This window comes from Simochromis diagramma, unplaced genomic scaffold, assembly GCF_900408965.1.
Source record: "Simochromis diagramma unplaced genomic scaffold, fSimDia1.1 OVJJ01000781.1, whole genome shotgun sequence".
In the NCBI taxonomy this organism is placed as follows: domain Eukaryota; kingdom Metazoa; phylum Chordata; class Actinopteri; order Cichliformes; family Cichlidae; genus Simochromis; species Simochromis diagramma.
This window is the reverse complement of record NW_024386832.1, coordinates 583,482-598,148: the sequence shown is the minus strand read 5'-3', so window position 1 is coordinate 598,148 and position 14,667 is coordinate 583,482. Positions and strand designations below refer to the sequence as shown.

The window sequence follows — 14,667 nt, the reverse complement described above, 5'->3', positions numbered from 1 at the left end:
CGTTTACTATTTTTTATTATTAATTGTTTATTGCACTGTGAAATATAAAATATATATTTCACATTAAAAAAACTATTTAAAAAATTCTCCCCCCAAATCTCACAAACCTCTTTTCAGTCTTTTAGTACGTTCTTTTTAATTAAATAATCAATTTTAAATAAGGCAATAAAGCAATGTAATACCTAAAGACGATATTTTTTAATGTGTTTTGCAATGCATTATAGTAAGTTTAAGTCGGAGAGGGGGAGGGGGTCCACTGCCAGGCTCCACTAAGAAAACAGCTGACAGGAAACACGACCACTTTCACCGGAAAGAAGGAGGAACTGCTTTTATTATCGCCTGAGAGCTGCTGTAATGGCGGTGTCTCGACGCTCATCGCAGCAGCAACAACAGCAAAATACTTTACAGTCTCCGCCGAGAAACAGCTCTCTTTCTGGCGCTCCTCCGGGCTCTCCGCCGATGGCTTTGCTGACCTCGGCCGTCGGACCTTCGGAGAATGAGAGGGAGTGCAGCGGAGGGATTGAAATGGCTTTGGCCTCCCCAGACCTACCAGCCCCGGCCTTAGCGAGCAGTGCGAGCTCCACCACGACAACCTCTGGCGGAGGTAGCAGCAGCGTTTCGAGCCCTGGCTCTGGAGCTGCCAGTCCCACCGACGGCAGCAGCGGCATCGGTGGGGCGTTCAGGGAGTTGTTCGAGGCCTGTCGTAATGGAGACGTATCCAGAGTAAAGAGACTTGTGGATTCGGTGAATGTAAACGCGAAGGACATGGCTGGTCGAAAATCAACCCCCCTTCATTTCGCTGCGGGTAACGAGCTAATGAAGTAGCAACAGCATCTTGTTATTAGCTAACATACTGCGGGCGGCTAGCTAGATAATGTGTTTTGCTTGACTTGTTTAGTGCTAGCGCTAACCTTTTATTTACATTTATCTTTCTTATATATTCCTTAAAATGTAACTATAATTTTAAGCTGTCGTTTTATAACTGTTTTATAAGCTGTGCCGCTAATAACATTTAGCTAGGAAACGCAAACCGTCGTCTCTTTTAGTTAGGATAACCGTACGTTAGCATGAACTGCAACAAAAACTAACAGTATGCTACTACGTGTATGTTGTTTGCTAAGTTCCCAAGCCCTAAATTAAATACAACACCTCTGCAATTATTATAGGTAAGAAGTTTGTGTATCTATACGGATGCTTAAGCGTATAAAGAGTATTTATATTTTAATATAGTTATAAAGTGTTGTTTTTGTTGGGATATTTCCTGTGAATGGCTAAAAGCTATTAATGTTAGCAGGATACTTATGCAAAACGCTTAATGTAATATAGATGGAAAAACTTAACGCACGTGCTTCTTTCAGGCTTTGGTAGAAAAGATGTTGTGGAGCACCTTCTGCAGACTGGGGCCAATGTTCACGCTAGGGATGATGGAGGTCTCATCCCCCTGCATAATGCCTGCTCTTTTGGACACGCAGAAGTCGTCAGCCTCCTCTTGTGTCAAGGCGCAGATCCAAATGCCAGAGACAACTGGAACTACACCCCGCTCCACGAGGCAGCCATCAAGGGCAAGATCGATGTGTGCATTGGTAAGGATGCTAGCCGTTTATATCTACGGTTAGGCAAATATGGAAATGTGTTTGTGTGTGTGTATGTGTGGGAGTGAAAAACTTAATAAATATGTGTGTGAGACAGAGGAAAAACAGCCAGAGCAGGCTGAAAACATTACTTACACTGGGGTGACACACAAACAAATGCCTTAATGTTTTTTTTCCCCCTATCAAATTTCTGTAGCCTATATAACCCTTTTATTTGTTAATTTACATAGACATTTGCCTATGCAGGGATGGCTGCCATGTAGAAGTACATCTTGTGGACTCATTTCAAGAGTACAGAAACAGTTTGAACTAGAGCAGGGCGATATGGCCAAAAATATTTATCACGATATATATTTGAAAATTTGCGATAACGATATAACTGACGATATAATTGATGCGAGACAAAATACAACTCCACAACATTACTAGTGCAAAAAGACAACCTTCCATTTATTTTCACTTAAACAAGAAGCTGGTTTTTATGTACATTAAAGCTTTATAAAAATGTAACAGTGCAAATGCAAATTCCTTGCTGAAAGTTTAACCAAAAGGCATTTCCAGTAGAAATGGGCTGACATATCCTGAGCATAACCATGTATAATATCCACTGAAGTTAAAAAGAGGTGCTTAGCAACATTAAACTGCAGTGTGCAGTATGTATTTTTCGGACCATAAGGTCCACGGGATTATAAGGCACATTAAGCGAAACAAAGCAGTCAGATAAATCAAACTTTATTAAACTCATTCTTGCTTCCTCCACTTCTGTACCATTGATTCATTAATGCTGTATTCTATCACAGCTGCTCTATTCCCATGTTGTTGCAGTATATTAATGACTAACCTCGTATTGTGGATGGATTATCTCAGTTGTTCTCCTGACTGAAGTTTGGTCCGTTTACAGCATCCTGCCATGCGATTGCATTTGTCTCTAACTATCAGGAACCTTAACGTTAACTTTTATAAGTGGAAAAGTGTTAGTGTTCGTCCTCCAGCTTCACTGTTTATGTTATGCTAACATAGCTGTGTCGCTAGCGATCACGTAGCACATCATTGTATACCAGGTAGCCCAACTTCAGTAACCCTACAAACGTCACTGCTGTTTAGTTTCCTGTCTTCATTTATGTTGGAAGTGATAGCAGAGCTGTACGTTTGAATTTTTCAGAAATCTCTCAGTCAGAACATGCAATATCATGCTTAGGTAACTAGCGAAACTAGCGAGCTAACTTCCGCTAGCTTCCTGCTAACTTCTAACTCCGTTAAATGTAATAAATTTTGTTTTCATGGATGCCTGGAAGTTAAACTTCATAGTTACACCTGGTAAAGCAGCAATGCTGATCGTTTTATTAAAGATGAAAGAATTTAGACAGTTTTTAACTCTCAGTGATGCTGCAGTGTTCGTTTGACCCGAAGCATACGGAGTTTAGGACCCAGATTACTCCCAGATTTAAGAGCATCTTAGTCCGACAAATACGACAATAACGACGGCCGCTTGCATGTTCTGCAAAAAAATGTGCTTTGTCGTGTATCTGACGGACAAACGCCAAACCAGTTCCACATCACTGAAGTTTCACCATTTTTACAAACCAATTCTGGTTCATCTGTTTCGCTCAACAATCGGCCATGTGCGTATGAAAACAAAGGCACTGCGCATGCGCGTTTTACTCATATTCTATCGCGATATTTCATTTTCCTATCGTTGCCTAACATTATACTGGTATTACCGTGAACGGTATAATATGGCCCAGCCCTAGTTTGAACTGGCATTATGAGCCATCCTAAGCCTCAGCCTTTGACTCATACGGATTATTTGTATAAATAAAATGTGCCTGTGTGGAAATAACTGAGGTTCTACTTGATAAATCAGCCGGGTTCGTTCTCAGCACTTAACTTGCCAAACAAACAGAGACTGTAATTGCCCATGGAAAGTTATATCCACTGCAAACATTTATGTGAAGTGTTTTGCATGCCAGGCTCTAATCTAAGCGCTCATTTTCATCCAGATGAATACAAGACTGATGTCATTCTAGTTCTTTCAGTGTATGTGCAAACGTCTGATGAGCTTGAGCATTCATTGTGCGAGGTGGCGTTCTCCCGTGGGGCTCTTTAAAATATAGAGGTGGTGCCAGCTTGAACACTGTTTTCAACTTTGTGTCTTTTATTATTATCTATGCTGTTTAACCAGCCTTCCTCTTTATTAATATGCACAGCATTCTGAGTAACACAAAAAAGGAATGTTAAAATGCAAGTTTTTGTTTATTTCATCTTATCTTTTGCAGTGTTACTGCAACACGGAGCTGATCCTAACATCCGCAACACCGATGGCAAGTCTGCTCTGGATCTGGCTGACCCTTCAGCTAAGGCGGTTCTCACTGGTCAGTCACGGTTAATGTGCCAAACAAACATAAGCAATAAATGCTATGTAAAGTTAAGTCACATGCCAATATTTATGTATAAGTGTTTCACACGTTTCTCTAATCTGAGAGTTTTTCTTGTTCCAGGTGAATACAAGAAGGATGAACTTTTGGAAGCAGCAAGGTGAGTGTGTCAATAGTTGATGACATGAAGTTCTTGGGTAAACTGCAGTTATAGAAACGATGCTGGTTTGTCCTGTGATTCTGTAAGCACATTTAAGAGTTAAAACATATGAAGGAGGAGAAAAATGATTGCATGTGATATCCTTTTAATCTGACTTTAATTGACCTCGTCTTAGTTGCTAGTTTCCATCAATTTATTTTGATTTAACAACATCTGAGTCTTTTCAACCATCTAATTACAGGAGTGGAAATGAAGAAAAACTGATGGCACTGCTGACTCCATTAAATGTCAACTGTCACGCCAGCGATGGTCGCAAGGTAAATGAGCCACAAGTAGCACATTACACCAAATACATACATGTTTACTAGTGTGTTTCCAAAACTTGCGATTTTGAGGGGAAAAATGCACGTTGTGTTTTTTTTGTTTGTTTTTTAATTCAGTCAGCATGTGTGTAAAGGAGTCTGAATTAGTTTGAATGGTGTTTCTATAGAGGATTTATGCTGGGGCCACCTTAATTTGGAAATACCTGTTTTAGACATTTCTTATTCTCTAATCATGCATGCGTGACTCTCATGAGACCATCCACAAAATCCATTTGCTGCTGTGAAATCATCCTCATTTTAACAGCATCAGTTTTCTTCAACTTGGCTTTTAATTGTCCAGCCTTTTTCAAGGAAACCACTAAAAGCACTATTTCAACCCAGTTTATCAGGCTAGTTGATTCTGTATACATTCTCTCGAAGCTAAAGTAGACATAAATTTACACGAAAAACCCCCAAAACTATATTTTTCCAGCATGTTGGGTCAGTTGTGAAATCTATTTTCTGTGGAAGCACATCTGGTCAGATCAAAGAACTAGACTTAATGTATTCTGCACAGTTTATTTCTGTGTAATTTTCAGTTCTTAGTCTTTGTTAGTGGGACGTGATTACACTGTAAGCAGTGTTTAGATCACCATGCAGGTTTCCTCCTGTTAATTTTGTTTGTTTTGTTTTTTGTCTTCCTCTTTGTGGTTGAGGGAACTACATGTGTAATGGTACAAACACAGCTGGCACTCCTCTTTTAGACTTTACACACTGTTTATCATGGCTGATTTAGGTGAGGGATCTTGTTTCCATTGCATCCTTATGAACAGGAGCATTTACTCCTACTGTATGTGTGTGTTTCTTTTTTCTTTTCTTTGGGAGGGGGGTGGGGTTGGTCCCTCATGCATTATTTGCAAATTATTGAATGATTAGCTTTCTTATCCTGAATAAATGTGTTTATTTCTCTAACCAGCTTAAAACAAAACATAACTACTACCTTCATTATTCCATGAAGACTCATTGTTGCTAACAGTTTTTCAGCACATGTCATTCACTTCTAACCATATTTTTTTTCATCAGAAATTAAAGTGTTACCTCTTTGCAGTAGAATTGATGTTTGCATGATCTAGGTCTGTAAGCCACTTTGGAGATGTGGTCTGGAATTTAAGCAGACCTAAGAAGAGGAGGAGCAGTCTCCACTGCATCCTCCAGCTACTTACCCTCTCTGGCCCCGTGTCACATTTAATCTCACACAGTCTTTGACGGATCAAACAGTGGTTATTGTCTTACTGCGCTTTATGTTTCACTGACTTTAAGGGAGAGAGAGAAATTGCTGTGAAAAGACACTGTCATTTTGTAATTTTTGTTTCATTTTGTTTTCCGTGTGACTCTGGCAACATTTGTCGATCAGTCAACATCACAAAAAATGCTGGTAAGTTGACCTTGATAACGGCCACTTAATTGATGCACTGTTGTGATCTTTTTTTGTTTGTTTTTGTTTTTATTCTTTTATTTTTAATCCATCGTTTTTATTTGACCAATAAGCTGGCTGTCACTTGTTAATTGCACATCATGGACCTGGGTGTACGGGTCACTCATTTATCCTACCCTGATGCTCCTCTGTTGTGTGTGCGTGAATGTGAGTGAGCGACTGAACTGGGTTGGTGTCATGGTGACGACTCATCTTTTTGGATTTGGAGAGGAGCACAAAATGCCCACTGCCTGCCTACTTCAGCGTCTGTCCTCTCTCCTCTGCACACTCACCCACACTTCTCCAGCTTTCGATCACTTGCACATAAATCAGTGTCTGATTTATCTCTTCATTAATTTTGTTTTTGATGATGGTGATAATTCATGCATGCCTGAAGGCCTGCCCCTCTGCACTTTGTTTGTCAATCGAATCTTGAATTTGTGTCATTGTAACTTGTGTATACTTCACATGTCCTTGTTGGATTAGTTGGTATGCAGTAATGAATGGTCTAAACTTAACCTGCCATTCTAGTGCTATGCTCTTCCCTCCATGTTGATTGCTTCTAAATTGCTTGTGTCATCCCAAACTGAATGAAGCCTCCATGATTCAACTCTCATTATTCAGAGTTGTTGTTTGTTTTTTTTTCACTGTCACTTAATAGTCTTACATTTCTGCATTTTTATATTAACATCACTGCATGGATTGAAATGAAACTATGTCCTTTCTTTTCATTGTGAGCTTGACCTGAGCCAGATTTTTGAACAGTGAACAAATGCAATTGAAATGGGATTTGCAGCTTTGCTTATACTAATTCTCATTTTTCTTGGCTGAAATTAGGCTATTTGATTTTTTTTTTTTTTTTTCTCAGCCTGCTTATTGTAGCTTCACTGCATCCTATTATGGTTGGGATTCAATAGAATTTTATTTACTCAATAGCTAGTATTGAATGATTGTTTTTATACACAGGTAATTGAAAAATTAATAGAAATTAAAATTGGAAGCATTTTTGTATGTTTCTATTGTTTTTTTTATTTTTTTTATTTGTTACTTTCCAATTCCAGTTATAAAATAATTAAGTCAGATATTGTATCCTAACCATAATTCACAAGCAGCCTTTTGGACTTTACTACTCCTCAGCTTACTGCATCAAACCTATTTTCGAAGTACTAAGACCTAAAAGATTTATTTTTTTGTGATCTTATCAATTGGAAATCGAGTTAGATGACTAGTGAGGTTAAAGTTGCTCGTCGTCGCTCAGGTCAGACATAGTAACAACAGCAACTGAATTTTGTTGTTGAATTTTCCCCACAAACTCATTGACTCTGCATCACGATGTCCGCCATTCATCTGCAACTCACCGAGCATAGCCTGCTCTAGCACAATTGCTTTTGGCCTTAATCAGCCGCTCGCTCATGTGGCCATCAAAGGCAGTATGCACCGACCCGGCCCACGAACGATGTTAACAGGCTTTCTTTCTCTTGCAGTCTACACCGCTGCACCTGGCTGCTGGGTACAACCGGGTCCGCATCGTTCAGCTCCTCCTTCAGCATGGGGCTGATGTTCACGCCAAGGACAAAGGGTGAGGCTTTTTTTTCCTCTTCTCTCTTTTGTCCTTTTAAGTATAAGTCACGACACTAACCAGAGTGTGTTGTCCGGCAGTGGTCTGGTTCCTCTTCACAACGCCTGCTCCTACGGTCACTACGAGGTCACCGAGCTTCTGCTTAAAGTAAGACGCGATTTCTTATTTGATGAGCTTGTGCTTTTAGGACTCTGGGTTGGTTGAAATGTTATTGAGCAATGAATAAGTGTAACTCGTTTCGCTTTGTAAAATCATGTCATGAGTTATAACTAGGAAATAACGTAGTGCTAGGAATTGTAATCAGACACTAATTACATTTTGTTATAATGTCAGATATTGATGTGATGAAACAAATGTTTCTTCCTTCTCCTGTACACATTTTGTGCTGTTTCTCTCTGCAGCATGGAGCCTGTGTGAATGCCATGGACCTGTGGCAGTTCACTCCCCTCCACGAGGCAGCATCCAAGAACCGAGTGGAGGTTTGTTCCTTGCTGCTAAGCCACGGGGCTGACCCCACCCTCCTAAACTGCCACAGCAAGAGTGCTGTGGACATGGCTCCGACTCCAGAGCTGAAAGAAAGGCTTACCTGTGAGTTCTCGCTAAGCCACCTAAAAGGCTTCATCAGCAGGCATTTTTTTCCACAAAGATTAGCTTTCATGTACTTAGAAACCCAAATCATTAGACCATACCTAATTTGTCATTTCCACATCTCTTTTTAGATGAGTTCAAAGGTCACTCATTGCTGCAGGCAGCCAGGGAGGCGGACGTGGCCAAAGTGAAGAAGACGCTGGCTCTGGAAATTATCAGCTTCAAACATCCTCAGACCAACGAAACAGCTCTGGTCAGAATCAAGTCTATGGAGCTTGCCAGTAGTTTCTCTTAACATGCCTGTCTCTCTCTCTCTCATTGTGCTACCAGCAGTTCTTTGCATAATTCTGCATAATGAAGATGAAGCTCGGCACTAATATAATGTTAATGTGTATTTCAGCACTGTGCTGTGGCTTCACCCCACCCTAAGAGAAAGCAGGTGACAGAGTTGTTGCTGCGTAAAGGTGCCAACATCAATGAGAAGAACAAAGAGTAAGTTAACAAAAAGTTTTTAGATTGTATTTTTAAAAGTAAGAAGCAAATAAACTAGGAGTTCATCTTAAAGGTAATGAATGTAGCTGATATTATTATTATAATAATAATAATAATAATAATAATAATAAGCATTTTATTCCAAATTAAGCAACTTAATCTCTGTGGTCTAAGATGTGACAACATAATTGCAAAAAAATGTGTTGCAAGTAAAAACACATTAAAGTGCCACAAAGACGTGAGACCGTGACGTAAAACATTTTAAAAAAACGAAAAGCTGCTGATTCAGCACTAAAGAGTGATAATGGTGACATGTTCTCATCTGTGACGTCTTTTAGCTTCATGACCCCGTTGCACGTCGCTGCCGAGAGAGCTCACAATGATATCCTTGAGGTGCTGCAGAAACATGGAGCAAAGGTTTGCTTTTGCATTTCCTTTTTGAAAAAATGTGGTCTTTGGGAGAGTTGTTGGTATGAAACTTAGAAACCTCTTTCGTTCTGACTCCAGGTCAATGCTGTGGACACTCTGGGTCAGACAGCTCTTCATAGAGCGGCGCTGGCTGGTCACATCCAGACCTGCAAGCTGCTGCTGAGTTACGGGGCCGACCCCTCCATTGTGTCTCTGCAGGGTTTCACCGCTGCTCAGATGGGCAACGAGGCTGTGCAACAGATCCTCAACGGTGATTACCGCACTTCTAACTTTCAAGAAAATGAAAAAACACTATTTTTCTTGATCATCACATGGTGTATGTGAGTCCTCCTTTGACAGCTTTTTTCTTTTTCTTTCTCTTTTCCAGAAAATGTTCCCACACGTAACTCTGACGTGGACTACAGGTTTCTGGAGGCGGCCAAAGCAGGAGATCTGGATACAGTGCAAGTAAGTTCACTGATTCTTCTGCCTGATCATTCATGATGAGTTTCACAGAGACTTATTACTGTGATAAAATCTTTATTGTACACTTGTAAAAATTTGTAGCACATCAGTTCCACATGCTCACTAGTAGCAGTGATATAAAATGTAATGTCTTGTAAACTTGGCTAATTAGAAAATGTACGTTTGGCAGCAACTTTGCACCCCCCAGAATGTAAACTGTCGGGACTTGGAGGGGCGCCACTCCACTCCTCTGCACTTTGCAGCCGGTTACAATCGAGTGGCTGTTGTTGAATACCTGCTACACCATGGAGCTGACGTTCACGCCAAAGACAAGGGGTGAGTTCTTAAACTACCATCTTACAGTCTGTTAGTTCACTAAAAATGTCATAAAAGAAATCAAAAGTTATCATGTTTAAAGCCTTTTAAGCCGTAATTATCAGTACTTTAAACACATTTTCTTCCCTCTTAAATGTGATCTTTTTTTCTGCCGGTTTTCCTCCTTCAGTGGTCTTGTTCCCCTCCACAATGCGTGCTCCTATGGTCACTATGAAGTGGCCGAGTTGCTGGTCAGACATGGAGCTTCAGTGAACGTGGCCGACCTTTGGAAGTTCACCCCTCTTCACGAGGCTGCGGCCAAAGGAAAATATGAAATCTGCAAACTGCTACTCAAAGTAAGCGCCCACCTTCATGATCCTGACAGGAAAACGAATCACTTTGGCCTGGAAAGTCACTCAGTGTCATGTGCAACAAATATTTTTATAAAATCGATCAACTAAACTTTTCTGTTCAGCATGGAGCCGACCCAAGCAAGAAGAACCGTGATGGCAACATGCCGCTGGACATGGTGAAAGATGGGGACACGGACATCCAGGACCTGCTGAGGGGCGATGCCGCCCTGCTGGATGCTGCCAAGAAGGGCTGCCTGGCCCGGGTCCAGAAGCTCTGCTCCCCGGAGAATATCAACTGCAGAGACACACAGGGGCGCAACTCCACACCGCTTCACCTCGCAGGTACAAGCTCTTCTGATGCGTTTGTATACTTTTGTACTGAGTAAAAATACTAACTCACACACTGTTTGACATAAAAACTTAGAACATAATGTGTCCTGTTTTTCTGGCTGTTGGTCTTATGTGTTTTGTATTTACACAGTATTTCCTTTGCATTTTATTCATGTCGAGCTGTAAAAAGAGTGGAGCTCAATGAGACTAATCTCATCTAATTAAATATGTATTAAAAAAGACTTTTCAAAGTGTGTTCATATGAAGGAAGTTGCACTGACTCTTTTTTTTTTTTTTCTTCTTCTTCTCTCAGCTGGCTACAACAACCTTGAAGTGGCGGAGTATCTATTAGAACATGGGGCCGACGTCAACGCACAGGACAAAGGAGGCCTTATCCCTCTTCATAATGCTGCCTCTTACGGGGTCAGTCTCAGCTACATAAACAGAAACATTTTTGTGGGTTTTGTAGCTGTAGATACATGAAAGTGTAAACATTTTAGATGAAAAGATACTTGAGCCGATGACCTTGCCATCAGCTCTTGAAAACTCTGTGTCAGTAACTGTGTTATTTTATTTAACTTGAAGTTCAGGGTTTAACTTGTGATCTGTTCCCTCTCTCTTCCTCGCAGCATGTGGATATTGCAGCCCTTCTGATCAAATACAACACGTGTGTGAATGCCACAGACAAATGGGCGTTCACACCCCTCCATGAAGCAGCTCAGAAGGGTCGCACACAGCTCTGTGCGTTGCTGCTGGCTCATGGAGCCGACCCCACCATGAAGAACCAGGAGGGGCAGACTGCTCTGGATCTGGCTACGGTAATGGCTTCTGTCTGAAAGAATAACTGTGATACTAAACGCACCATAAAATGAAACTCTGTACTTCAATATGTTTGCTCGTTGAAAGGCTCAGACTGTTTCCTTTGCTGAATTTTTTTTAACTTGTGCAGGCTGATGACATCCGAGCCCTGCTGATGGATGCCATGCCACCGGATGCCCTGCCCAGCTGCTTTAAGCCTCAGGCCACAGTGGTCAGCGCCTCTGTCATCTCCCCTGCCTCCACGCCTTCTTGTCTCTCAGCTGCCAGCAGCATAGACAACCTTGCCGGGCCCCTCACTGAGCTGGCTGCTGCCGCTGCTACAGGGTCCTCCGGGGTGGCAGATGGAGCCACTGGCACTGACCGCAAGGAAGGGGAAAGTAAGTTTGTTGCGGTCCTTATATCAAACACTGCTCAGTTTATAAAATCTTGTTAAGCAGACAAATTGGACATAAAAGAGAATGGGGAGCTTTTGTTAGTATTATTTGTTTTATTAAATCTTCTGGGTTTTTTGTTTTGTTTTATTTTTTTTCATAGTGGCAATGCTGGACATGAACATAAGTCAATTCCTGAAGAGTCTGGGCCTGGAGCACCTCAGGGACATCTTTGAGAGAGAGCAGGTCATAATGGCTTTTTCTAGCAAGCACACCTTTTACGCTGGACCTGTAACCCGCTGGTTATACGTTTGACCAAAATTAAATTATTAAAGGTCTCAATTTGTTGTGGGGTTCTTTTTTTTCTCAGATCACACTGGATGTGCTGGCTGACATGGGCCATGAGGAGCTGAAGGAGATCGGGATTAATGCATATGGCCACCGACACAAGCTCATCAAGGGAGTTGAGAGGCTGCTGGGCGGCCAACAAGGTGAGGTGTAACCCAGTGGCTTTTGGGGGGATTTTTTTTGGTACTACTTTAATAGAGAGTGTGCATCTTTACACTTTGAATCTTGATCACTTCTCAGGTGGCAACCCATACCTGACATTCCACTGTGCCAGCCAGGGAACCATTCTTATAGACCTCGCCCCAGAAGACAAGGAGTACCAGTCAGTGGAGGAGGAGGTGAGCTGAGAAGCTGCATTTACCCAAAAATAGTGTCTCTTTTTTAATGCAGCTGTTCTAAATACCTGGTAAATTATTATGTAGCGATAGCTGGACAGAGTGCCTTATAACAAATCTTGTTGTTCATGTGTGTCACACAGATGCAGAGCACCATCAGAGAGCACAGAGATGGAGGCAATGCTGGTGGTGTCTTCAGCAGATACAACATCATTAAGGTCTGAATGCTGACTCTTTACTTGACTGTTTTGATTATCAGCAAAATACTGACCAAGTGTTGGCTATTTTTAAAATCTTTATTTAGTATATTTTTGGGGTTACAAACCTCAATATTGCAGCAGTTTGGGAGGAGTCATTAGTTTATGGTGTAAAACAAACACAACTCCCTGCATCCTGTTTGAAATGTACCCTACTGTATCACACAGATTCAAAAGGTGGTAAACAAGAAGCTGAGGGAACGTTACACCCACAGGCAGAAGGAGATCGCAGATGAGAACCACAACCATCACAATGAGCGGATGTTGTTTCACGGTAACCACACCCACTGTCACACCATCTATGTGCTCTGTGTGTCTGCAGCAGACATAACAGAAAACCTGACTACCGTGTAACTTCATCCTGCCACAATTTCTTACAGGCTCCCCGTTTATCAATGCCATCATTCACAAAGGCTTTGATGAGCGTCACGCCTACATAGGAGGGATGTTTGGAGCAGGTATCTATTTTGCAGAGAACTCCTCAAAAAGCAATCAATACGTCTACGGCATCGGTGGAGGCACTGGCTGCCCAACACACAAAGACCGATCCTGCTACCTGTGCCACAGGTAACTTTTGGCTGTCACCCATTAAACTGCAGCACAAAGATGTTGTAGCAAAGTTTTGTTCCTGTACTCAGTTCATATGTTGTGACTTCTCAGGCAAATGCTTTTCTGCCGAGTGACTTTGGGGAAGTCGTTCCTACAGTTCAGTGCCATGAAGATGGCTCACGCTCCCCCAGGACATCATTCAGTAATCGGGCGGCCCAGCGTTAACGGCCTAGCTTACGCCGAGTACGTCATCTACAGAGGAGAGCAGGTAATTAAGAACTCGGGCCATAGCGTTAGCAAAAAGCAACACGTGCTGTGTAATATTGGCTGACATCCTGCTTTGTTTTCTTTAGGCCTACCCAGAGTACCTCATCACCTACCAGATCCTTAAGCCTGAGAGCGCAGCGCAGTCTGCAGCAGGAGCCGAGCAGAAGTCGTAGTTACTTCATGTTACACAAACTCACACAAAGACTCGATGCTTGCTTCTTTTTTCCCCCATTTGTATTGCAAATGCCTAAACACCGTTTTTATTTACCAAACACATTTCCAGTTTTCTGTCCAGTAGAGCCCATGGTGACCAGTGCTTCATGAGCAGATATGCTGTAATACTCCTCATGGTGATTTTCTTTTAGTTTTTTTCCTTTTTTCTGTTTTGGACTCGGCTGCATGATTTTACAGAAGCATGTAAAGCCCAATAGCGTGTGTGGGTTAGTTTTTTGTTTTCAATATGTCTCCCCTCCTCACCAGTGAGAAGGATGCCTGTAGAGACTTTGAAGTTTCAGCATTAACAGTTTGCCACTCTCTGTCGCCTCATACCTTGTGACTGTGGAGAATCAGCAGCAGCCGCCTTCGCCTCACCTCTACTCACACTTGCTGTCGAAACCTGAAACCTGTGGACTACTACAACCCTGTCGTGTTTGGGGTTCAAGACTGTATAGAATGGTCTGTGGTTAACTGTGACTTTAATGCTAACCTATAACACTACCATACATGTAACAGGTTGTCATTGCTATACTGTAATGCTGACGTTCCAAACTTTGAACCCGAGAACACTACAAAGACTGAACTGCAATGTTTAACGGTGGCTTTATTTAGGGTTGGGCACGATTCGTTGAGAAAGGGCGTCACAGAGTTTGGGACTGTTTGGGATATTACAGTACTGATTTGCTGGTCAGTGCAAGGCATCATAACTACGCAGCTAAATGTGTTTGTGTTGCTTACAAGTGGACATCCTACAGCCAGTGAGCTCAAAGCACCCTTTCTGTCGCCATGGTTTTACTCACAGACATCACACCCATATGGATTTGCACTTTTACGTAGAAAACTATTTAAGTTATTTTGAAATTTAACTTGCAAGTTTGCGGAGGAAAAATATTTGTACAGGTTGTGTAAATGTTTGTGTATAACTGTTGCTGTTTAACAATTTTTGAGTTAAACTGTAAATGACATCTGTATTTTTCCTTTAATGCCTTCTGATTCTCCTATACCGTTTTTGTTTTGTTTTGTTTTTTTAATAAATGTCCCATTAACAGCTCCTTGTGTTTTGAGCGTCTGA

At 41.6% G+C, this 14,667-nt stretch overlaps 1 protein-coding gene across 2 annotated transcripts; it reads left to right on the top strand.

Annotated features, from left to right (window-relative positions):
* The first annotated feature begins 304 nt into the window (after positions 1-304).
* Positions 305-14,645, top strand: LOC120731461 (poly [ADP-ribose] polymerase tankyrase-1-like). Of its 2 annotated transcripts, XM_040028466.1 has the most exons (28): positions 306-805; positions 1,359-1,583; positions 3,869-3,964; positions 4,091-4,127; positions 4,369-4,444; positions 5,844-5,864; positions 7,388-7,482; positions 7,563-7,629; positions 7,884-8,070; positions 8,202-8,323; positions 8,471-8,562; positions 8,901-8,979; positions 9,070-9,241; positions 9,359-9,438; positions 9,626-9,771; positions 9,941-10,106; positions 10,226-10,445; positions 10,747-10,856; positions 11,063-11,251; positions 11,383-11,629; positions 11,787-11,869; positions 11,994-12,114; positions 12,212-12,309; positions 12,450-12,524; positions 12,732-12,837; positions 12,944-13,130; positions 13,224-13,380; positions 13,466-14,645. In XM_040028466.1, the coding sequence occupies exons 1-28, from the start codon at positions 355-357 to the stop codon at positions 13,550-13,552; spliced, it is 3,792 nt and encodes a 1,263-aa protein (XP_039884400.1). In that variant the 5' UTR covers positions 306-354; the 3' UTR covers positions 13,553-14,645. The 2 variants fall into 2 exon arrangements, with proteins under 2 accessions (XP_039884401.1, XP_039884400.1); XM_040028467.1 differs by lacking the exon at positions 5,844-5,864 and having other exon boundaries at positions 305-805; positions 13,466-13,575.
* The last annotated feature ends 22 nt before the right edge of the window (positions 14,646-14,667 follow it).